Source organism: Pectinophora gossypiella, chromosome 11, assembly GCF_024362695.1.
Source record: "Pectinophora gossypiella chromosome 11, ilPecGoss1.1, whole genome shotgun sequence".
Lineage (NCBI taxonomy): Eukaryota > Metazoa > Arthropoda > Insecta > Lepidoptera > Gelechiidae > Pectinophora > Pectinophora gossypiella.
Window position 1 is genome coordinate 14,556,786 of NC_065414.1, and position 26,017 is coordinate 14,582,802.

At 38.4% G+C, this 26,017-nt stretch overlaps 2 protein-coding genes across 2 annotated transcripts; one reads left to right on the plus strand and one right to left on the minus strand.

Annotated features, from left to right (window-relative positions):
- Positions 1 to 44: 44 nt before the first annotated feature.
- On the minus strand, positions 45 to 6,620 carry LOC126370872 (putative nuclease HARBI1). The gene is made up of 5 exons (XM_050015985.1): positions 6,233 to 6,620; positions 5,803 to 5,999; positions 5,239 to 5,368; positions 4,614 to 4,749; positions 45 to 2,506 (listed from the first exon to the last, which is right to left on the minus strand). Exons 1-5 carry the CDS (start codon positions 6,536 to 6,538, stop codon positions 1,848 to 1,850), a joined length of 1,428 nt encoding a protein of 475 aa, XP_049871942.1. The 5' UTR covers positions 6,539 to 6,620; the 3' UTR covers positions 45 to 1,847.
- A 2,277-nt stretch (positions 6,621 to 8,897) lies between these two features.
- Positions 8,898 to 22,114, plus strand: LOC126370850 (uncharacterized). The gene is made up of 6 exons (XM_050015935.1): positions 8,898 to 9,082; positions 13,894 to 15,045; positions 15,155 to 15,790; positions 16,460 to 16,675; positions 18,296 to 18,581; positions 19,382 to 22,114. Exons 2-6 carry the CDS (start codon positions 13,945 to 13,947, stop codon positions 19,567 to 19,569), a joined length of 2,427 nt encoding a protein of 808 aa, XP_049871892.1. The 5' UTR covers positions 8,898 to 9,082; positions 13,894 to 13,944; the 3' UTR covers positions 19,570 to 22,114.
- The last annotated feature ends 3,903 nt before the right edge of the window (positions 22,115 to 26,017 follow it).

The following is a 26,017-nucleotide window of genomic DNA, read 5'->3' on the forward strand; positions in this document are numbered from 1 at the left end:
TTTATTTCCCCATTTGCCATCAGATTCTGGTACACCTATAGTGACCATCGTAACGAAAATTGAGGGATGAATTTGACGGGTACGTACAGGTAGCCATACAAGTACGTATGGGTGTTAGGGATACCGTAACGAATATTGAGGGGATGATTCTGACCATGATTCTGAGTTAATATCAAGTGATTTTGGGCACTTTGCCTCGGTGTGATGCTCTGGAGGAGTTTTTCTATTTATAATTAAATTAGTCTATGGTCAGAGAAAACCATAAATACATAGCTCGGAGAATTGCAAAGCTGAAGTGGCAGTGGGCAGGACACATGGCGAGGAGAACCGATGGCCGCTGGGGCGGAAGGGTTCTGGAGTGGCGGCCGCGTGTCGGACGACGCTCAGTGGGTAGGCCCGCTACAAGGTGGACCGACGATCTGGTGAAGGTCGCGGGAAGCCGCTGGATGCGGGCAGCGCAGGACCGATCGTCGTGGAGATCCTTGGGGGAGGCCTATGCCCAGCAGTGGGCGTCGTACGGCTGATGATGATATGTTGTTTTGCACGAATAAATATCAAGTGGAATTGCCCGTCGCATAATTCATGTTTTTCTATTATATACTTGGTAACCACTCGGAATCGTGGTCTGAATCATCCCTCAAAGGTTTCGATACGATGTCACTAACACCCTTTATACTAACATGATATAAATCGATTATTTAGGGCAGTTTCATTGTGTACTTTTGGCACGAAATTACGAAATAATAGTTACGCATTGCATATTTAAAATCTTACTTATATTTGCATAAAAGTTCGATAAGTATAACCAAGTTTGCTTAAAAAAAAAAAAATCTCTAAAAATATAAAGTACATAACGTAAACAGCCTATGTATCCCACAGCTGGGCACAGGCCTCCCCTCAATCAACCGGAGGGGGTATGGAGCATACTCCACCACGCTTTTCCACTGCGGGTTACAATCATAATAATAAGATATTTCGTTTGGAAATATTTAAATCGGCCAAGTTCATTGTGTAAATGTGTTGTTTTTAGAGCACTTATTTAAAAAAGCATAACACATCACTATTTTAACGCTTGTTTATTCTTTATCTTAATCACATACAAGGTCGACACTCGGTTACATGAAGTAATGTGCCTTATAACGGAAGTGATAGGATCCACCCTTGAATTCCAGTCCTGGTTCATATTTCACCATCTGAGCTACGTAGGTAAGTCCTACATGAACCACTCTGGTCCCATGCCAATAAGGGACACGTCGGATAATCTGCCCAGCGCACGCCTTCCATCAAAGTCACCGATCTGGAGCGATGAGCGCATGAGAAGCCAATTCAGTGTGGAAGATACATGGAGGTTGGAACATATTCAACTGCACAAATTCGGACCTTATTCGAGATCCCACGCGGAAGGTTCCTGCTGCACCGTGTGGCAGGGATTTGGTTGAGGGACCTTAAACTGGACATATGATCCACGCCACTCCATGAGGAGCTCGGTGGCTCAGCGGTAAACGCGCTCGGTCTGCGATTGTTGGAGTTAAGCAACTTTCGCAAAGGCCGATCATAGGATGGGTAACCACAAAAAAAGAAAAATTCATCTCGAGCTCCTCCGTGCTTCAGAAGGCACGTTAAGCCGTTGGTCCCGGCTGCATTAGCAAGTCGTTAATAACCATCAATCCGCACTGGGCCCGCGTGATGGTTTAAGGCCCGATCTCCCTATCCATCCATAGGAAAGGCCCATGCCCCAGCATTGGGGACGTTAATGGGCTGATGATGATGATGATCCACCCAGGATAATTGTTTTTTTTTTTGCCATACGCAATAATAATAATCGGTTTAAGTGGTGGAACTCCATTTCAGTGGTGTTGTGGGTAATGTCCCCACACCGGTTGCATCAAGCTGTACGTAGGCGCTTGATTCATAACAATTCTAGGCCTCTTACTCGCGTCATCCGGAGGGGCCAAATGACTCTGCTGAGTCGAACTACTGCTGAGCTGTATTGAAACCTGCTCCTGACTAATATTAGGTGTATGGTTAGGTTGCCTATCCAACAACCGGTCTTTCTTCGACATCCGTTTCTTCGGACCACTATTCTCTGGCACTAAACTCCTTTCATTCCATAACCGTTGCACCAATTCAGCTCTCACTCTCAACCCATTTTCATCTGTGTTCAATTTCTTTGAGATCGGTCCATTTGCTACTTTCTGCTTCATAACTTCTAGACGTTCTTCGGTTTGTGTCATCGGTGTGATGGTTAGACCCCTTCTGTTGCACATGTTGTGTAGAATGCAACAAGCCACAATCATCATTGACACTGTTGCAGGGTCGAACTGTTTGTTGCAAGTCGCCTGGAGACATTTCCACCGAGTCTTCAAATGTTTCAAAGTGTCCGTCGCAGCACTGTGTACTTGTGAATGCATACTGTTATAGTATTTTTCCGGTGAAACTGGAGACTTCTTTGGTATTTTCGGTATTGGTGTCATCAGGTATGGTTTCAACGAGTAGTAGGGACCACCTGCAAAACCATCAAATATTTCTTTTAAGATGCTATAATGATCAGAATGTTTCCCGAAGTGGACAGCATAATGACAATAGTTATTAGGCTGGTTTCCAACTAGTCCAATCAGTTACTTTTTACTAAACGTCAAAACACAAAACTATGGAATTTGTATGAAAAAAGTACACTGTGACGTTATAGAAAAACGTGATAAAAAGTCGAACTTATTATTATGTTTTTCTTAATTAAAATTCATTAATAAGTTATATTTAACTTAAAAAAAGAAAATATTTTTCGGTAGTTCTAGATCCGTCTTTATTTAGTAATCAGAATTTCATAATTTATCTTGAATCTAGTACACGACCCATTTTCTATACAAGACTGGAAAGGTATGTTTCAAGCGAGTACCGAGTTTAAATTTCGAAGTGCCGAAGTAGTCTAGAATAGGCTGACAACCAAGTCAAATGAGATACTTTTTATGAAACGTCAAATAGAAAAATTTCTTTGGAGTTTGTATGGAAATCTTGGAACCACTGTCCTGTGACGTCATCAAGCAAAGCTGTCAAACGTCGTACTCATCGAAAAGAGAAAGAGATTGATTATTGATCATCTTAGACAGGCTTCTAGATTAGCATTTTATTATTTATCTTTGACCCAGTCAAATACCCTATGATTTTGTTTGAGTCGCGCCATTTAAGCTATACTTTTTTTGTTTTGGTTTTCCCCGAAGGGTAAGGCAAAGGGAACTATGCCCATACAGCCATGTCTTACGTATTTTTTTCTAAAAAAAAATGATGAAAGGTGATGATGATGAAATCTAAGCCCCCACCCTCGGAGTAGACTCCTACTCCGAACCCCAAACGAATTAACTCAAAAGTCCGCATAAACTTTTGAGTTATGAAGCGGCTTCTTGGCACGAAGCGAAAATAGGCAGATACACTTTGTTTATTGAATACTCCGATATAATAACACTGTCGCGATGTCTTCCGACTAACTTAATGCGAGCATTAACCACAAAACAAAAACACCACTTCGTATTAATTATTTAGTTTATTCAATGAAGAAAGCAACTGTCCCGTTCCCGCCAAAAAGCCTTTAAGCTATACTATTTGTACACACACACCATCTTTTAGGTATTTTAAGAGTAACAGGTTAAAAAAATTAAAATGATATTTATTTTAAATACCTACTTTCATACCATACAAAATCGCGCGAATATAAATTGGAAATCACGCTGTATAGCCTTCTCAGAAAATTCGAGTATTATAAAAGCCTCCTTTGTCTCTGAGTGGACAAAACCGTGTGGATTCTAGGTGGAGTGGTGAAAACCTCTTGTATTTCACCTTTTTCAAATTCATATTTAAAAATATCTTTTTCTACTCCTCTACTTTAATCTGGCATTTAAATAACCAAAAAGTCTAATATAAGTACATACATAATTAAACTCTTTGAAAAAGTGTACGCTCTATGGCCTATAAAAGCATTGTTTACAAAGTGTAACTGTACTATAATGTCGCCAAAAAAGCATTGTTGTTGTTTTTTTTTTTTTGACCTGGAAACTGGCACCTTTACTTTGTTTGGTGCCATAGATATACTATAAAAAAAAGTATACATTTGCCGCCATTTTCCCGCGCGTTGGAAAATAATTTTTATAAATAAAATTTTTCTTTGTATAATTTTTGTTTCATTTAAAATTACGTCGTCGTAGAAAAAGTATTGTATGCAACGTTGTATAACTAGGTCAAAAAATGCTCGTGGCGTCTCTTATTGCGATGTTCGCCAAGGCTCACATCGCAACTCACGCCACTCGCATTTTTTGACCCTTCTTATACAACTGTTGCATAAAATACTATTATTCAATAGGTAACATAGTTACACTTTGAATCTTTACATAAACTACTGCAGCTTCTCACAACCTGTACAGCCGGGGAAAAGAAGCTGCAAGAAAAACCTCAGCAAAGGCCCCTAGACGTTATTTAAAAAAAAACATATAATATTGTTATACAATTGAGTAATTTACCTGCCTAATATCAGTTCTCAGACAGCTAATCCCATGCATTCGTATCTTCTAAATAATCCAACCCTTTAAGGTTGTAAACCTATGTTTTTGTCCAGTTGCACTCACCTATAAGCCAGCACTGCTCAGTCTGGTTGAGGCTGACCAGGTCGACCTTGACGGCGTGTCGCTCCAGGATACCGTCGTGCGTGCTCGAACCGGGGCTCGGGTCCACGCTGAGGATCATCAGATCGCTATCGCAGATCTATAAACAAAATATAAATTATTTAAATAAAGTATGCCACACACAAAAATAAGACAATAACATCATTTACATCCTTTAATATAAGAATAGGTTACATCAAAGTGAGGGTGTGTGAGTCGAGTATGTGAGATGAATAGGGTTGTTTTCAACTAGTCAAGTCAGTTAGGTACTTCAAAACACGAAATTACTATGGAATTTGTATGAAAAAGCAACCTGTGATGACAGAAAAACGCGCTTATTGTTACATTTTTCTTTATTAAAATTAATAAATAGGTTAAATAGAAGAAAAAAGTCTTTATTTAGTAATCAGAATTGCATAATATATCTTTGACCTAGGAAACTACCCAATTCTAAGTCATTGGTTTAAGCCCAGGTTGGGATTTCCAACCTCATAGTGAGAATGAGAATCAAGCCTTCTGCCATTTGGGGTACCATTGTTTTTCTTCTTAATTTTATAAAGTAAATAATATTATTTAAAATCATACTTACGATTTGTACTTTTTTAGAATGGTAAGACTTGTTAAAGTGGCCCTTCTGATCCTCATCCGGTTTAGCAATCGGCACGTGCATACATTCTATACAGCCAACTACATTTGGCACCGCATATTTCATGTAGAACCTAAAATTGAGGTTAATAAAAACATTTATTTTCGATAATCAACTTTCTTTTAAATTGTTTTATTTTGGAGTGTTGAAACATGTTTACAGTAAAGGTGTCTGGTGGTTAGAGCGTTAGGCTCACGATATGGAGGTCTGGGGTCGATTCCCTATGGGGACATTGTCGAAACTCTCCTATCATAAGGACTTTTCAGTCAGATGATGACATAGTAAGATGATTCCGTGCTTCGGACAGCACTTTAAGCCGTATTTAAACTGGTGGCAATATATCTCCTGATAACTTGTGACTTGCCAATGTGCATTGTCTTTTTTTATTCTGTAGCCTAATTAATGTCCCACTGCTGGGCAAACGCCTCCCCCTTCTCTTTCCAACCCTCCCTGTCTGTGTGCATGTGTGTGTCTGTGTGCATTGTCTTAGAGAGAAAAAATACAAACCTATGTTTAACAACATCTCGCTCTTGTCTCAAATGTGGAAAATGTATATGCTTTTTTACAATTGTGGGATGGTTCATAGCCTCCGTAACCTGGATCAGGGCAGCAGGTACGAAGTAATGTGTGATGTTAGGGTCTGTCTTACCACATATCGACTTGAGATATTTCCCTGTGGCGTAAAAGGCTAATGTCGCCAAAACCTGCAATATTAATCATTGTTAGTTGGCATTAAGTATTATATTTATAAAAAAAAGAGTAACAGGCACAATTTTTTTTTTTAATTTTTGTCCCAGACATTTTTGCATTAGACTCTCTTTATTACATGGCACTTAAACATCAGCTGGAGAATGTATACTATACACGTCTGCCTACCCCTTTGGGGATGTAGACGTCAATCACGCGAACCAAATACAAAGCTCAATAGAATACAAACCCGGCTCTCGACAGAAAACTCGGCAGTTTTTGTGGAATCTGGCATAATAGGTTTCAGCTCCTCACAAAGACTCCGTACCAAATCCTTGGATAACCTGTAGGTTTCTATGAAGGTTGGATCCGGAAGATCGAAAGGATCCATTTCTAGTGCCTTAAGACTTCTTTTCTCCGCTGTTTTTTCTTTAACTACTGGTGTTTGGTCATGCTGCTTTTGAATAGCAGGCGTATCCCACTTCAGAAGTTCCAAAATCTCCGGCTCTTCATCCACCACAGATATATAAGCCTCATCTGGCGGCTTTTCAGCCATTTTTATAAACTATTACTGGGTTTTAAGTAATATTTTACGTAAATAAAGCGACGAAACCTCCGCGAGCTTTATTGACAAAAAAATGGCAGTCATGGAAAATGTTACCATAATTAATTAAAATTTCTACTATTTTGAATGTTGCCAATTACAATTTTTTTATTTGATTTAGTTTAAAATGCTTGCATAGATTAATATATGTACAAAATAAATAAAAAGAGTTAAAAACTTTAAATTACCAAAATTTGTCTCTATCGCTATTAGCGTATGATTACCTAAATCTGCGGAAATTTAGTAAACAATCTTAATAATGATATCGCTATATCGAAGCCACTGGACTGCTCTGAGTCATCGAGACATCGACTAACTGTAGATATTTGGATTGTATTTGGTGATGTCATTTTATAACTTCCCCTGGCGCCACTTAGTCGAGACATTCATACACATTACACATACCTACCGACATTCAAGCCTGTATGCCGCAAATAACTAGGTACAAAAGATACAGCCAACCACACCTTTGTAACATAAAGAGATTTTCTTCGCGCTCGTAATTCCTTTTGAGTTGGGCAGAGCAGAAAAAGCAGAAATACTTAACATTTGAGAGTTTTTCGTGATAGCCTAACATCAACATCAAATTTAATGTTACGGGGTTACGGATGTAGATTGTACTGTGATGTATGTTACTTACTGGCCGACGCACGTTTATGGTCGTTATATTTGAAATGTTGTTTTCATTCATAGTTTATATTGTATATTATTTTTTATATTGTTTTCTGGTCATACAGCACATTAGGTTACACTGTAATGCTGTATGATACCTTTGTAAATAATTACATATTTAGGTACTTACACTTCGTTCGCGAGTTCACGAGTTCGAACGAACAACTTGCAACCTTTAGGTACCTATTTATGTACCTGTTGATGTTAACATCCATATACTAAGTACTCGCCCAATATAAATGCGGAAGTAACGTCTGTCTGTCACCTTATCACGCTTAAACCGTTGAACCGATTTTGATAAAATTTAGTACGCAGGTGGTTTGAAACCCAGGAACAAGGGGTAGCTTTTATCTCGAAAACGAAGGGGGGGAGGAATGAAGGGGATTTTTATCTTGATACGGGGGTGGAAAAAACCAGCCGCGCGTGTAGGTACGGAGCGCTGGTAATTAGGTATAATAAAACCCCACACAAATAATTGAATGAACTGTATTACTTAGGATATTATAACAAAAACATTGAGACACGTTTGGTTTGCTTGCGCTAGAGATGTGACTGACCATAAATGGTAGACTATTAGGTATGTCCCATACAGCGCGCGATAACTGAAGTCCTAGCGGCGATATTTTTTGAAACATGTAATATGTAGACATTACAGTCTACAAAAAACATTCCACGTTATACTTACGAAAGGATACAGTATTACAGAAAGCTCATTACATCCATTGCAAAATGGCCTGATGATGGATGTACCACTGTCTACCCCCATTGGGATATAGTCGTGAGCTTATGTTATACTATTATAAATAATACGGAACCCTATCACCATGCTATCTAATTATCACTTGGCCACTAATTGACATTTTTGTGTGTTTGTACTGGTATAGTACCTACCTACTTACTTTCTTGCTTCTATGCTGTTCTGGGAGCAAATAAAAAACATAGAACACGTTCAGCTGCTTGTCTTCCCGGGCATGTCGTAAAAACCGACAGAGGGATTGCGTCCTATAACATGATGGACTAATGTTATGGGCGATAGGCTGATCCCTTATCACCATAAGGTTCATCATATCCATCTTAGGACTTCGTATCAACAGTGGCTGCAAGTTGTCTTTGATTACTTGTGGCTCTGCCCACCCCATTTGGGATTACGGGCGTGAGTTTATGTATGTATGTATGTATGTACTTACTTACCTATATCGTATCTAGTGTTAGCATCTAACAATCAGTGTTGGAAAACTATCGATAGTTCACCTATCGATCTTCTTCTTATCGTGTGGGTTGTGAGGTGGAATACCAACCTCATCAATCCTGGTGTCAGGGTTATTACCGAGCCGCCATAGGCCTCTGACATGGCTCATGTAACGACTACATACTTACATCAGTAAGTAGTAACCGGGACCAACGGCTTAACGTGCCTTCCGCAGGTCACCTTACTTTCGGACAATCAGGTGTTCAGCCTGTAATGTCCTAACCAAACTAGAGATTCGAACCTCCTGGGTTCCTGGGAACCTCCGGACCACGGAGTCCGTGCTCCAAGAATAAAATAGTGGAAATTATATTCAAGGCCAATATCGATACGGAATTATCGCTACTTAAACAACACTATCCTTAGCAACAATCAGTCAGTAATGGTGTGCACGCCTGATCGGCGCCACGCGTTTGGAGCTGCTAAATTTACAACTTTATGGAAACTCATTTAAATTCCATTCTTCACTTTATTTGGTACAGTTTAAATTCTAATTTTATAAACAAATATTATTATAGTGTGAAGGAAAACTTAGAGTGGTGTTAAATACATTATGGACTGTTTATCACCGGTTTTCGGTAAGTTTTTCTGGAATTCGTATGTTGTTTTGTGTTATCTTCGTAATTATAATTATTATTACGGACTACATTATACCTATCTATGTTTGTGTCTCGTGGCTATTGAAATGTAAAATAGGTGCTTGGGTTTTTATTTGCAATATTCATTTAAAATCGAAACGTGTTTCAAATGTGTAACCTAAAGTTTCACGCGTCCGTGATTTTGGGGTTCCGTTATTAAAGGGTTCAATTTCTAACGACGCGACGACGATAACGTAGTACGTTAAATAGGCAGTGAATTTTAGCCAGATAGTGGAAAGGTTGTCATTATAAGCTTCTTAAACTAGATAAGTACTACTACAAGTACTACTACGACTAGTTATTTCTTTTTATTTTGGTGCAATAAATTGCATTTGTATTGTATTGTATAAGTACTTTATATTTGTTAGGTAAGTAGGTACCTATATCCGATTCTTAGTCTGAACGTTCACACAGGTTAATTACGATACGCTGCAAAAGTCCAATCAGTTTCTTGCATAGTAATAAATTAACTGGTTGCACTTAAGACCTCCTGGTTACATGTCGTTTCTGTTATAGACCAAAAACACCTACGAAAAATACATTTTATAATTATGACAAGTAATGGTTCATAATTTGACCACCGTTTACAAATAAATCGCTGGGTTCAGTGACTGAACTTTTGTTCTTTGATTGTACCTACCTATCATGAGCGTATAGATTATGTTATGTTATTGTCGATTTGCCTCGGGTGTCCGGTAGTACTACTTAGCCGGATAAATGTTATACTTAATATTAATTATTAATTACACAGATCCATAAACGCGCTAGTAATCGTGAGTAACAAAAGTATTCAGATCACAACTTGCAGCCAACGAAGTCCTCAGATAGACATCTATATAATGACAGATTATCAACTGGTCAACCCATAGCCCACGTGTTGTTCATCATTAATTCCCGGGAAAATAAACATTCCTTTTTCCGGGAATTCCCGTAAAAATACGTTTTATTCTTGATTCCCGGGAATCCGAATAACCCGGGAATTTCGGAACTTAGTACCTTGATAGTTAGTGTTAACAGTAGTTAGATAGTTTTTAATTTCCTTTTAGTTTTTTTACAATATGCCCAGGAGAGAAGCAGCTGACCGCATTCGATATTCTGCATTCGCTTTCACTCCAGCGTAGAGGACAAGTTTATTCAGTGGCAGCCCTAGCAAAATATTTAGGAGGTGCGAGACCTCATAGTGGCACCCCTCAGCCCCTTAAAATATGTTTTTTTCCCAATAGTTTACGGCCACCGAAATTTACATAAAAATTAAATCTTTTAAAAATGGTGTTTAGAGCCACCCGGTATGAGTTATACGCAATCTAACCCGATGGAGATAGTTTGCGGCCAGGGTGAAAAAGTCTTGGTTGATTTTATAACTATTCATAAAATACCAATCTACCTAATGGCAGAGGCATATACAAAAATAATTGTTGCTTGATATTTGGATCAAATACTTACTTATAGAATTATGTTGCAATATACCTCATATTGCTTCTATTTATTTTAATCATAATAGTAATGGGTGGAAGATGTGTTTGACCTGCGTGTAATAACAAATTTCATCATTTCAATTTACACCCAATCAAGTTCAAGTTTTCATCTCGAGCTCCTCCGTGCTCCGGAAGGCACGTTAAGCCGTTGGTCCCGGCTGCATTAGCAGTCGTTAATAACCACCAATAATCCGCACTGGGCCCGCGTGGTGGTTTAAGGCCCGATCTCCCTATCCATCCATAGGGAAGGCGCGTGCCCCAGCAGCAACAAAAAAAGATGCATATGTTTGTTACCCATGAAATTAGAAGGTTAAACAAAGGCAACTCTGTGCAGCGCCATCTATATTTTTTTTGGGAAACGTAGCATAGAAAATCCCTCATTAGCTACGAACTAATGTAATATCATTAGTATACGACCATATTAATCACAAACCCGGGAATAGAAGTTATAGTTTGCTATAAACCGACTTACTTATGTACTCGTATCGTGTTGACCAATTATTCCGAGCCATTAATCCTTTTAGTGATGTAGCTAATAATGAGTTAATACAGGTTAAAAATTACAATACGATACATAATACTTTAATTCACAAAAAGACCATACATAAATACATAAACTCACGCCTATTTCCCACCGGGGTAATCCCACCGGGGTAAGCAGAGACTATAGAATTCCATTTGCTTCGATCCTGACACATTTCTCTTGCTTCCTCCACATTCATCAATCGCTTCATACGCGCACGCCGGTTCAGAGTAGATCGTGCTAAACCTTTTCTAAGGATATCTCCAATTTGGTCAATGTAATAAGTCCTTCTAGGTCTACAACAAGATAAAACAACAAAACAGATAGAAAAGACGACCTTTTGGTAATAGCGAATATAGGTAGGTTACCTACTGTAATAAGGGTGCTGATTCCTGTACGGTCACGAGTACTAACATGCTTTGATACCATGTCACATTAACATTTTTGACAAATTAAACCATAAGTCTCATTAAATGTCAAATATTGATAATGCGACAGGGTTCTAAAGTGGGTACACGATATTACTCATGACTGTACACACCATCTAATTTTATTTTGATCCGCCGAAATGAAAAGTATCGGGCGATCGACATTTTATGGAACACACGTCAATTTTAGGCACAAATCGAAAACTAAAAATTAAGGCCAATAACCCACGGAATTAAGTTGATAGCACACGTCAAACAGGTCGCATACCAGCGATATACCTATATGATTCCCCGGGGTTATACATTTTAAAACTTTTTTAAATTAACAGCTATCAATCATCCATCACTTTCCTTTTCGCTATGAAGAAGGCTTAAAAAGGCCACATTCAAAAAGCAATATTGCAATTTGGCATTTGCGCGTAGTAAAGTAAGTACCATAATGATTGTTGTCTTAAAATAAATTTTAGTAACGGGTGAGTTTGTCAAGCAGTTAATGCCATGTGACGCAAACTTACATTACCTTAGGTAACAACACTAATTCGTCTATGAATAGTCTTCCGATCGGGTAACGAAAACAATAAATAACAATGGTGGTTTGAGTTCGAAACGTAAATAACATACCTTCAAAAAACGTCTCTGCCGGAGTAGAAAGAGAGTGATTGGGACTCGATGGTCGTACTAGCTATTAAATGCGACTTCGTTCGCGTCAAATCCTACTATTAAAACTATAGATGTCTTACAAATATACCTGTAACTTTTTATACCGATCATAACCTAAGAATAAGCACAATCATTATCTACAAATAAACTCGGAATAACTTATACTTTGGTGTAACGTCTCATACTATCGCTAAACCAACCCTCACCCTAGTTTAAGTTCGGAGTAATCTAAAACTGACTGACATTCACAGATGCGATTTTTTGGTGATTTGTTGGTTTCTTCTCGGATTTTTTAAATTATCTCCTTATTATCGCTTATACCAGGTTTAACTATTCCTAATATAATCTTGAAATAAGGATGGAATTTTTATTTGTATTTAAAGCCGTAGAAGTTTCATAAAAACTTTGTTTTTCGCAAATCCCGCCTTAGTCAGCACCTAAGGAACCCTCATTCGAAATTTGAGATTCTTAGCACTTGCAGTTTCTGAGATTTCCTGATGAGTGAGCTAGTAACCTTTAGCTTTTATATATAGAAGTTAATTTTAGTTGTCAAACTAAAGTTAGGTTGGTGTTAGGGCTGGCAGAGGAAGACCTAGAAGGGCGTACATTGACCAAATTGGAGATGTCCTTAGAAAAGGTTCAGTAAGATCCGAACCGGCGTGCGTGTATGAAACGATTGATGAATGTGGAGGAAGCAAGAGAAGTATGTCAGGATCGAAGTGAATTAAATTCCATATTCTCTGCTTACACCGGTGGGAAATAGGCGTGGGTTTATGCAATCCTGGAAACCACGTGTTATCAATTTTATCTATGATCCAAACACGAATTCAAACTCATAAAGTTGATTGGTATAGAGATCGTCCCTATATTAGAACACGTGACACTACCAAAAATGAATTGAAAAGGTTCATTAGACTTACCAAAATATTGTCAAAATTACTAATTAGGTTAATGAATGCATTACTAAATAGGAAGTAAGTGCACGTATTTTATATATGGGCAGGTTACTTTCTTTTCAAGAATAATGGTTCCCTTATGATTCATTAGTATGGATTACAATTAACAATAAAAATAGCATTATCATTTATCTATCTTGGGACGAGGAGTGGCTGCGGGTATCTTGTTAAGATTCACTTCCACAAGCCCTAATGGGGTGGGTAATAGGGAATGGAATCCCGGAGCATAATATGACGAGGTCCCGTTCGAGATTGACGGGATTAGGCGAATCTCCTTGAGTTATACCTTTTGTTTTGAATAGAATATCTTTCAAAAATATTTTGTTTTAATTAACCTCACTCACACTCAAAATGACGGACTTATTGTTACGTTCAACAAATTCTTAAATAAGTTAAAAAGATAATGTTTTTCGTCAGTTTTAAATCTGTCTTAATTTAGTATTAATCATAATTTCATTATTTATTATTATTTATTTATTTATAAAGGTACATACAACATTACAGTGTAATCCAATGCGCTGTATGATGAGAAAAAAAGACAATATAAAAACTAATATAACACAAAATAAACAATGAATGAAAAAAGAAACAAAAAGAAAAATAAGACTATGAACATTAACAACACAACACATGTCATTAACATTTTTTTCATAATTTATCTTTGACTTGAAACTACCTAATTAACATACTTAAGTCCTTTTTGTTTCAGAATAATAATGTTAGAAAAGAGATGCGTTAAGGAAAACAGAACTACGTAAACATGGATAGCCCTGACGAAACCGACCCATTAACCAAAAGAACTGCTTCAAATAATGAAAACCACAAAAACAATGACACTAATGACATAAATAAAATAAACTCAAGGAAAACAGACGCTAATACGGAAATCGTAGCGCATTATACCAGAGATGATTCTCCAGTGGACAGAGTCAAGTTTGAAGGGCTTGATGACAAAGATAGTATATGCTCCGAGTCTACAGACGATGACAAACTACCTCCTATACCCGACGGTGGATGGGGTTGGGTCGTTGTCCTATCAGCGTTCCTTGTTTCTGCTATTGCTGATGGCCTCGCGTTCTCCTTTGGACTCTTACACGAAGAGTTCACAAACTACTTTAATGCGACACAGTCACAAACATCTTTGATCGGCAGTCTGTTTATCGCCACGCCGCTCTTAGCTGGGCCGATCATGAGTGCATTAGTAGACAGGTTTGGATGCCGAATTATGACTATGATAGCTGGCTTTGCGTCTACCATAGGTTTCCTTCTAGCATCAGTCAGTAATTCCATCCCCATGTTATGCTTAACGTTTGGATTCCTCTCAGGATTGGCCATGGGAATTCTATACGTCACTGCTGTAGTATCAGTGGCGTTTTGGTTTGACAAAAGACGGAACCTAGCAGTGTCTCTAGCTTCATGTGGTATTGGTTTTGGTACCCTAATATACTCACCTTTGACTCATTTTTGGTTAGAATTTTACGGGTGGAGAAGCACAATAATATTGCTAGCTGGAACGCTATTGAATGTGTGCGTGTGTGGAGCTGTGATGAGGAACCCAGAGTGGTTGGAAATTAAGCAGAAGACAGAAAGAAGGTTGTCTAAAAGTAGGTCGCGAAGATCTTCCAGTGCTGGGTCAGTGTCTTCTAGATCTATAGGCGGAGAATCAGTATTCATAAGTCCTGAAGAACTTAAATCTTTGTTGAAAAGTGGCAAGAGTCCAGATTACATTTTGGCCACATTGACAACTACTATAGCTGAGGCGGAAGAGTTGGAAGCTACAACACAGATGAATGCTGAGACGTCGTTTAAACGGATGCATTCGGCTATTCATTTACCAACTTTCGTCCAGCAGAATGAAAAGGTAATTGAAAATTTTATATTTAACCGGAAACATAAATGTCGATTGCAGAAAGGAATACTAACTAATGTATAAAGTAGGCAACAAAATAAAAGTAACTTATATTTTTCAGGTTCCTCCAGAGGTTATCGAGAAACTGATGGAAAATAAGCGTCTCTACAACATCATATTACAAAATTACCCGGAACTAATAACAAGAAGAAAATCCGAAGTTAATTTAAACATTGAAACTCCACCGGCGGATGTAGTTATTGAACCAGCAAAACTGCCAGTTGAAATTAAAATTAAAAACAAAGACATGCAAGACGCAAAAGACAAAGGAAAGAAGGATGAAACTAAAGATGGTCGTAAAGACGATGCGAAGAAGAAAGATGAAATGAAAGTTAGTCGCCAAGACAGCCGCAAAGAGGAAACAGGAGAGAAGAGAGAGAGAAAAGAGAGTCATAAAGACAAAAAACATGAACATCAGAAAGATCATACGGGTGATGGAATAAAACATGAGCATGATCACACAAAACATGATCATGACCAAACAAGGCATAAGGAAAGATCGCAACCTCCACCGCCAGTGGGGTGGGTGCGACAGATTTCTGTTGATCACCACTACTTTAGGGATATGCCTTTGTATAGAAACACCATGATGCATAGAGGAGCCATGTTGAACATTTCAAGGTACAAGTTGAGAGCGTTGTCTTTGCCAGACATGTACAGAAACTCAGATTGGTCTATAGCCTCATCTGTTGAAATGGTACGTATACAATATTTTGCTACGATCTCTCTTAAAAATCTTGTTAGGTTTGCAGATCTGCATCGATAAAGCTAACCTACTCACACTCGCCTTAGCGACTATGCAAAAATAAAGACATGAAAAGCACGTCTGTACCTGCGACAATTGTTAATTTCATTCTTCTCTTCTACCTTGTGGATTGTGAGGTGAATTACCAACCCCATCAACCCTGGTGTCAGGGTTATTACTGAGCCGCCATAGGCCCCTGACATGACTCATGTAACGACTACAACAACTACTAGTTAATTTCATTTACATCTATAGGTGTGAATTTACAAGTAGGAAAACTTTCGACATTGACAGTGTTTGAATCTATCTCGCAAATAGCGCTATCTCGTTTACACGGGGTCCGCTTCATCATCACTAATTTAAGAGCCACGCTCTTTTCGGTGTAGCATGATTGCTACTTTTTTAGGGAAAAATAGGGCAGTGGTTTCTCTCTTGCTTTCCGCCTTCAGGGTCCGCTTGTGAAAACAAAAACGGGATAATGCTAGGGAGATGATGATCTTACAAGTCTAACAAAAAGCTAGGTGAGGTGTGGGTACTTAGTTAACCTTGCGATAAATTACTCTCAATACTCAAATTAGGTGAACTTATTTTATGTTCATGATTTTTGCAAATATTACACAGGACTGGTGGGACCGCGTACTTGAGGTCGTGAAATCCACCTTCGACTTCAGAATGTTTACCGAGTTCCACTTCTTGATGTTCAACGTGTCTTCTCTGATCCTGTCCATCTGGTTCATCGTGCCCTACTTCTTCCTCAAGTCCTTCATGACGGAGATGAACGTCGAAGGCGGGGAGATCATGAACGGTGTCATTGGTGTCGCCAGCAGCATTGGTATTGTGAGTATATTCGAAATTACTTATAACTTTATTTCACGTCCACGTCATCAGTGCTATCAATCAATCAATCAATTCTTTATTGCACAACTTAGAATCATGGTCTCAATCATCACCTTCAGTATTTGTTACGGTGTCACTAACACCCGTACGCACTTGTATGGCTACCTGTTCGTTCTTGTACGGGGTGTAATGATATCGTAACGAAAACAGGAGCAAAAGCATAGAATTGAAAGTAATTAAAAAAGACACAAAAAATCATTAATTGTGACGGAAAATTCCACCTGATATTAACTCAGAATCATGGTTTGATCATCCTCCTCGGTATTTGTTATGGTGTCACTAACACCATGTATATTTAGATTTACTTCTTCAATTATCATGATAATACGTATGTAAGTACCGATCTAGTTCAACAAAGTTCGTTTACATTATCTCTTATATTGTCAAGGCCAACATAAGCGCACGGCTTATCAGAATTTCAATGCATGTAACATTGTCGACTAATAATTTCTAAAAATAACTCTTATTCATGTCTCTTTAACCGACGACGTAACAATAACACAGCCAATTAGATTAATTAATTTTTGCACTCGTCTGTCACATAAATTGCAATGAATAATTTATTCAAGTAAGTAACTTGTTGTGGATTAAATTTATTTTTGGTCTTGAATACATATACATTATTTAACATAATATCATGCCTGTATCTCGGAAGGGATAGGCAGATCAATCCTAACAAAACAAGGCTAAAATTGATTCAACAGTATTTGGGAAAGACCAAGAAAAACTTAGTTTACGTGGGTTAGATTAAAGAGATGGCGAACATTGGCCCCGATTCCTGCAGACACCGCCTAATTTTAATTTAAGTTATATCCGTCATTTTCATATCCGTCGAAAAGGAAAGGGGCGGATGATTCACAGCTCTTAATTTTAGGAAGAATGAGTAAATGAATGAATAACCCGGCCGAATCAAAAGGTACGTCCCTGGTATGCAATCCGTTTGACGTGCTGTCTACTTAACTGTGTCGGGTTATTGACGGATGTAAAATTTTTAGACGGTTGGTTTAGATTTGTGCTTAAAATTGACGTGTGTTCCATAAATTTTATGCTTGTCGATTACCCGTCCCTTTCCTTTTCGGCGGATAAGAAAATGACAGATATAACTTAAAATAAAATTAGATGGTATTTACAGGAATTAGCACCATTGTCGTGTCTTATAAGGACGTGAAAGAATCATGATGTGGCGGACCCAACTAGTTGGCCAGCTAGTTCCGCCCACATGCAACAGATGGCGCCACATTCAATAATGCAGTCTTCAAGCAGTCGTGAAACGCGATATCGAAGTTTACACAGCAAGACGCATATATGTATACAACTTCCAACATAACACCGTTGGATCATCGATCCCTAGTCACACTACCAACTTGTGGCTAGCGGGGTACTATGCTCGGTTCGGTACCCCGAAAACATCCTTTGGCGGCAGCACACCCTCGCCGCCAAACAGGTGACCCCGACGTGATTTGAACACGCAACCTTTGATAGACAAAAATGGAGAATGCTATACCAACAAGGGCGTGACTCTAAAATTAGTGATGTAATAACCTGTATTTCGCTCCGCAGGTGGCTTTAGGCTGGGCAGGAGACCAGCCTTGGATGAACGTGATCAAGTCGTACGCCGCTTGCCTGATCATCTGCGGTCTCTCCGTGGCCGCGTACCCACTCTTCATCACCAGCTACTGGTCCCTGGGCGTCATCTCCGCCATCTTCGGTCTTTCATTCGCCAGTTCATACTCCTACACTCCTGCTATCCTGATGGAGCTGATGCCAATAGACCACTTCACCGTGGCCTATGGCCTGATCCTGCTGAGTCAAGGGATAGGCCATCTAGTTGGGCCGCCGATTGGAGGTAAGGAGTTCTTAAATGTGCTAAAAACATGGCGTTAATTGCATTGACCTCGTATATAAACAAATAAACTATAAATCTCTAAAAGTGTCCGCGGCGAATCTTGTCACTAAGCAACGGGGTGTCAAGATCGAATTTAGTCGCAGTGAGCGTTATAACGACACTGTACAGTCATGAGCAATATGATGTACCCACTTTAGGACTCTGTCGCACTAACATATTTGACATTTAGTGAGAATTACAGTTCGATTTGCCAAAAAACTTAATGTGACATGGTACCAAAGTGTATACAGATTAATACTCGTGACCGTATAACCGATATTGCTCTTTATTTTAACAGCCATGACTCTTCTTAATTCGAACTTATACTATCGACATAACTTACTTATCACTTTTTTAGAAAAACTCCTCAGCGAATGGGAGTCTATTTGTTTAAAGGATGTCAGTGGTTTTTACCTACTTACAGGTGAAATGTCCGCAGCTCTTAATTTTGGGAAGAATGAGTAAATGAATGAATAACCCTGGCTAATCAAAAAGGTATCTCGCTGGTATGCAAACCGTTTGACGTGTGCTGTCAACATACCTAATTCTGGCAGGTTATTGGTCAATGTAAAATTTTTAGACGGTTGTTTTAGATTTGTGCTTAAAATTGACGTATGTTCCATAAATTTTATGCTTGTCGATTACCCCTTTCCTTTTCGGCGGATAAGAAAATGACGGATATAACTTAAAATAAAATTAGATGGTGTTTACAGGAATTAGCACCATTGGTTGTCTAAATGCTGCTTTTTTTATCTTTCCAGGTCTCCTTTACGATCTGACGGGCAGTTGGAACCTGACATTCTACATGGGGGGCATCTGGCTGGTTATCTCCGGGCTGTGTGTGGGGGTCATCGCGTACACCAAAGACGCTAGGATGTGCGGCAGCGCGCCTTTGCTCAAGGAAGCTGAAGAGGCTGAAAAAAATGGCAATAAAGAAGTTGATGTTTAGGCACACTCCAGACACTTCATACAAAACATCTCGTTTTACACAGATGACGTTACACTACAAATTGACGTTATCGTACACGCGCATCTGTGTGTGTGAGGTCTAACGCTCATTTGGTTGAAGACTAAACTATGTTCGAGGGGGGGTGAGGTAAACGTAGCTCAGCCGCTGGTGGGGAGCGGAGAGTTGCCGTTCTATACGTAGTATTATTCCTTATTCAATGGTTTAGATTTGCAGAATTGTAATAGGTATGCCTGTAAACTTTATTAGGATTGCAGGACAAGTAAGTACTTACGCAATGTTAACAATTTCAAATAGCAATATTGGTTTTTAGATGAATTGCTTCGATGTGGTTATTTAACCCCCTTGTAGCCATCATGTAAGGAAACAATTCACAAATAGAAAATTTAATCAAAAATGTCTGGCTCGGGCGGGATTTGAACCCATAGCTTTTGTCAAGTCGAAACGAGCGTATGCGGATTCACATGGACAGGTTGAGAACCCGGTGGTGTAACGGTTAACACGCTCGTCGGCTTGACAAGAGCTGTGGGTTCAAGTCCCGTCAGAGTCCGACTTTGTCGATTTAATTTTCCCCTTGCGAGTTTTTTTTAAACACAGGTGAATGCTAAAACAATAGTCCTTTAAAGACAGAATTCCACTGTTGGATTTTACGAAATCCCCGAGTAAATTTATAAACAGCTGAACGCGTTCTGTTTTTTTTTATTCGCTTAGCGCTAACAGCATCTCTTCGAAATACCTAAGGAAAATAGTGAATGTAGCTTGATTAAAGTTGTGTTTTGAACTGTTCAAGCTAATGCGCGCGACGCGACGTAGAGCCACTCGCCGTAAAGAGACTCGCCGTAGCGGGAATCGCCGTTCGGGGGAGGTGCTGTCAACGCCATAATTCATTGTACTTAACTGATGTCCTAAGCCATGCCCCCGGGTATATTCTCTCCACAGACAAAATGTCTATGGTTCTCTTAAACGCTTCACCGAGTGAAAGCCTTTGGCACTTCCCATTTGCTGCAACTAATGAATGCTATCTGAGGCAATTCTACTTACAATAAGCAACATTCAAATAAATTACGGTTAAATCCTGCCTTATACAATTATACATAGTAGGGACTGCAAGGCACTAGATTTTAAGACGATCTAGTCATCTTCTGTCTAGTCATTGCCATCGTAACGAATACATACTCACATTGTAATGAATACTGACACCATCACCATCGCATCGTACTTAATGGTCGCACCCTAGTCACCCAATACATCCTACTATTGTAATTTACACCCTACCATCGTAATGAATTATCCTACTATCGTAATAAATACATTCTATCATCGATACGAATACACCCTACCATTCTAACGTAACGAATACATACCACCATCGTAATAAATACATCCTACCATCCTATCGTACTTATACATCCAATCATCACTAGACAACGAATACGTCCTACCCTTGTAACAAATAACCATATTATCGTAACGAATACATTCAACCATGCATCGTAACAAATACATTCAGCCTATGCTTATAGAGACTGATTAGGTGCTACTAATTACCTATTATTATCACTAATAGCATCACGTGCTTCTTGATAAGAAATGTTCATTATATTTCTTCACAATCTTGACTCAGATGTTGAACTAGTTTGAAAATCCTCCCTACTTCGGAGAAGGTACATTGGCATTTGCAAGTACCTATAATAACAAATATAGAGAAAATTTTAAATCGAAAAAATCCGACTCGGGCGATATATACTTAAATCGAAAGAATTTCACATTCGCGTCGCAGGAGGAAGACCCGGCTTGACAAGAACTGCGTGGGTGGCTCGTCCCGGCTTGACAAGAACTGCGTGGGTGGCTCGTCCCGGCTTGATAAGAACTGCGTGGGTGGCTCGTCCCGGCTTGACAAGAACTGCGTGGGTGGCTCGTCCCGGCTTGACAAGAACTGCGTGGGTGGCTCGTCCCGGCTTGACAAGAACTGCGTGGGTGGCTCGTCCCGGCTTGACAAGAACTGCGTGGGTGGCTCGTCCCGGCTTGACAAGAACTGCGTGGGTGGCTCGTCCCGGCTTGACAAGAACTGCGGGTTCAAGTCCTGTTCGAGTCATATTATTATTAGGTTTAAAATTTTCTCTTTATGAGTTTCCTTAAGCACGGGAATGTGCTATAAAAACAAAATTCATTTAATAACAAACATATATTATTATTATATTTACAACAATGCTTGCAAGTAACTCCGTCAATAAACAAAATTATTCAACTAGAAACTCTACATTTCTCGTAATTAGGTATATTTACAAAATGTTATTTACCTATTTATACATTGTTTTAGGTTTACACTGTTATTATCATAATTAAAACACATAATGACGGGTTCTTACCGCGTTTAAATCAGGGATATCAAACAGGGATATAGGGAGTCTCATATCCCTGATTGAAACGCGGTAAGAACCCGTTATTATGTGTTTTAATTACCTATTTATAATTTAAGTAGATGTAAGAATAAAAGCGTGATTTCAATAAATCATTTTCAAACTTGTTTTATCATGTTTTATTTTTCAGTTACTTCTGATTACACGATTTATTTTGATGATAACAAAAGTAAACACGGTAGATAGGTAAGTAAGTATGTTATCCTTCCGACAGCTCCGACCTAGTAAAGTTTCTTTATCTATAACGTCTACATCTACCTACTATATAGGATGTTATTGACACGAAAACGTAACGAAAACTTGGAGGGATGATTCAGAACATGATTCTGAGTTGATGTCAACTGGAATTTTCTGTCGCAAAAGTACCTATGGAACTGAAAATAATAGGAAAAAACACTTTTTCCTTAATTTTCCGACAGGAAATTCCATTTGATATCCTCTCAGAATTACCCCATTCAGTATTCGTTACGGTATCACTAGCACCGATACGTACTTGCTGTGGTACTTGTAATGGCTACCTGTATGTACTTGTACGGGGTGTACCTAAGTGACATCGTAACGAAAAATTAGGGGGATGATTCAGCTTCCCAAAAGTATAAAATTAAAAATGATTTAACATATACATAAAAAGACACGAATTTTGCGACAGTAAATTAGTATTCGTTACTATGTCACTAACTCCATGTAACATATCTGTGTGCGTTACCCCAACAAGAAAGTATCTCCTAGAGTTATATGAGTAGAACGTATAGTTGGTGCCTTATCTGCTGTAAATGTGCCCCCACATAAAAAATGTGTGCCCCCTGTCGTTTCGAAAAAAAATCGAAAAAACGATTCTTGCTGGGGTAACGTTTTTCTAGCAGGAAAATTCTAAACGAATGATCGGAGAGAGAAAAACTGTGCATGGCCAGATAGCTTATATGTGTGCCAAAATGTGCCCCCAAAAATAAAATCTGTGCCCCTTCAGATTTTCGAGATATTGCATTTCCTGCTGGAGTAACGTTTTGATGAATAGTATATCTCTAAAACCATTGCATGTGCCCCTGTAGAATAAACATACGCGAGTAGCTCTTAATGTGTGCCCCTTTGTGCCCCAATTAGATTTTAGAAAATATTTATAGTTTTCAAGTTATCGCGGTTTTATGAAAACCCGAAAAAACATCGCAGCGCCTAAATGAGACAAGGCATAACTTCGCTGAAAACTGTATTCGGTCTTTCTTGACGCTAATAATAACCATACAAAGTTTCAAAAATGTTCATGCATGCGTTTTTGAATAATCTTGCTAAAAGTAAAAACGATGGTGTCATAGATTTGACGGCAAAATACAAGGAACTGGCACAATCCCAGATGTGTAGGTGTAAACCAAAATCTTGTGCCTTTAGTCAAAAATATATGGTGAAAATATTGAGCTTCAAATGTTACGCATTAAGTAAATATAAACAAAAAACCAAAATATGTAAACAACGGCTGGTTATCCGACCAAATCTGAATGACTACTAAAAAGCGACGGATTCATACTTAACGAGGACCTTCTTTATTGGACGTATTATACCTAAGTTTTGAGGGCTAATTAAAAAATATATTAAATGCACCTTGTGACTATATAAATGAATCAGCTTGTTGATGTGGTAATAAAAATAGATATAAAAGAGTTTTAGTGTAATTTTTTAAAATAATAATTTGGAGGTTTCGAATAAATGCTAAATTTGATCATTAAACCTGCATTTTAGCTCCCTGCCGGACCCTGCTCAATTTGAGCAGTAGGACATAGTTTTAACTCTGCTTTACAATAAATGTGACTTACATTAGTATAAAAATACAGGTATGTCACAAAACAGTTTGGTCACGATTTTGAGCATGTTAGTCACATGTACATTTTATTTGAAAATGGCTCTTATAAATGTACTTAATCATGTGTAAGGTCATAGAAACAGCTATTAAAATATAATCCAATAACAACTTTATTTTATTAGTTATTACTTTTCTACTTCAGTGTACTCAGGCACAACACGTGTGAACCGGTTAGTGAGTAAAGTAAAGAAGGTCATCGATATGTATGAATCCGTCGCTTTTTAGTAGTCATTCAGATTTGGTCGGATAACCAGCCGTTGTTTACATATTTTGGTTTTTTGTTTATATTTACTTAATGCGTAACATTTGAAGCTCAATATTTTCACCATATATTTTTGACTAAAGGCACAAGATTTTGGTTTACACCTACACATCTGGGATTGTGCCAGTTCCTTGTATTTTGCCGTCAAATCTATGACACCATCGTTTTTACTTTTAGCAAGATTATTCAAAAACGCATGCATGAACATTTTTGAAACTTTGTATGGTTATTATTAGCGTCAAGAAAGACCGAATACAGTTTTCAGCGAAGTTATGCCTTGTCTCATTTAGGCGCTGCGATGTTTTTTCGGGTTTTCATAAAACCGCGATAACTTGAAAACTATAAATATTTTCTAAAATCTAATTGGGGCACAAAGGGGCACACATTAAGAGCTACTCGCGTATGTTTATTCTACAGGGGCACATGCAATGGTTTTAGAGATATACTATTCATCAAAACGTTACTCCAGCAGGAAATGCAATATCTCGAAAATCTGAAGGGGCACAGATTTTATTTTTGGGGGCACATTTTGGCACACATATAAGCTATCTGGCCATGCACAGTTTTTCTCTCTCCGATCATTCGTTTAGAATTTTCCTGCTAGAAAAACGTTACCCCAGCAAGAATCGTTTTTTCGATTTTTTTTCGAAACGACAGGGGGCACACATTTTTTATGTGGGGGCACATTTACAGCAGATAAGGCACCAACTATACGTTCTACTCATATAACTCTAGGAGATACTTTCTTGTTGGGGTAACGCACACAACATATCTAACTATTATTATGATGGACAAACACCTTTTAACCAGGGATGTTACGGAACTCCGTAACCGAAACTATCGCATATCCGAAATTAAAAGCTGTTCGTACTACCTCAGTATAACAACAGCTGAAACTGATAGGTAAGTATAGAAATGTCGGATAGGCATTACTTAATCATTTACTCTGTAATATCGATCTCTCGATGTCTTATTTACACTCTGCCTATTAGGATATATGATTTTGTTTTTGCCTGGCCGAGCCGATATCGCGTCGCATTTTTTATTTTTTCTAAGCTCACGACTATATTCCAAATTGGGTAGTCAGTACTCTACCTTACGCCTCACCGATCATTCTGTTAGTGATAGTGAGATTAGGTACTTAAGAGGTTAGAGGGATTAGGTTTTACACATTATAAAGTCAAATCATTTACATATTTGTAATATCTGTAAACAAAAGTAGGTAACTGATAATCTGAGTGTATTTAATATCCGTATCCGAAACCGGTAAAAATATTTCTATATTCGAAATTGAAGCTTCATATCCATGAGATCCCTAATTTTAGCTTATCTCTTCAAAATATGAGGCAATCAGTTTACAAAAAATATTAATTCGTGTGTTTCCACAACAACGAGATCATTAACCCGGCCCCAGGGGGGGACAGAGTCATCTTCTCTCTGTCCTCCACTGGGGCAATTCTTGTTCCGCGCATCCTTGCCTGCCTTCAGAAGGCCGGAGTGAGATGGTGGCTGAGTTCAGATAGGGACAGGCCTACGGCCCTTCTTCCCCACCGCACTACCAAGCCGCACTACCAGTTGTGCCGTGGGGAATATTTTATTCCCTTCTGCACTACCAGCTAGTAGTGTCGTAGGGAATTTAGAATTTCAAAACACCCTTATTCCCTTCAACACTACTCTATTAATTTACTAATAATACCAATGCGTGGATGAGAAACGAATATAATATTACTTCTTTGAAATCAAATCTGATTTGATTTCAAAGAAGTAATATTATATTCGTTTCTATATAATACGAATATAATATTCGTTTCTATATAATACGAATATAATATTACTTCTTTGAAATCAAATCTGATTTGATTTCAAAGAAGTAATATTATATTCGTTTCTCATCCA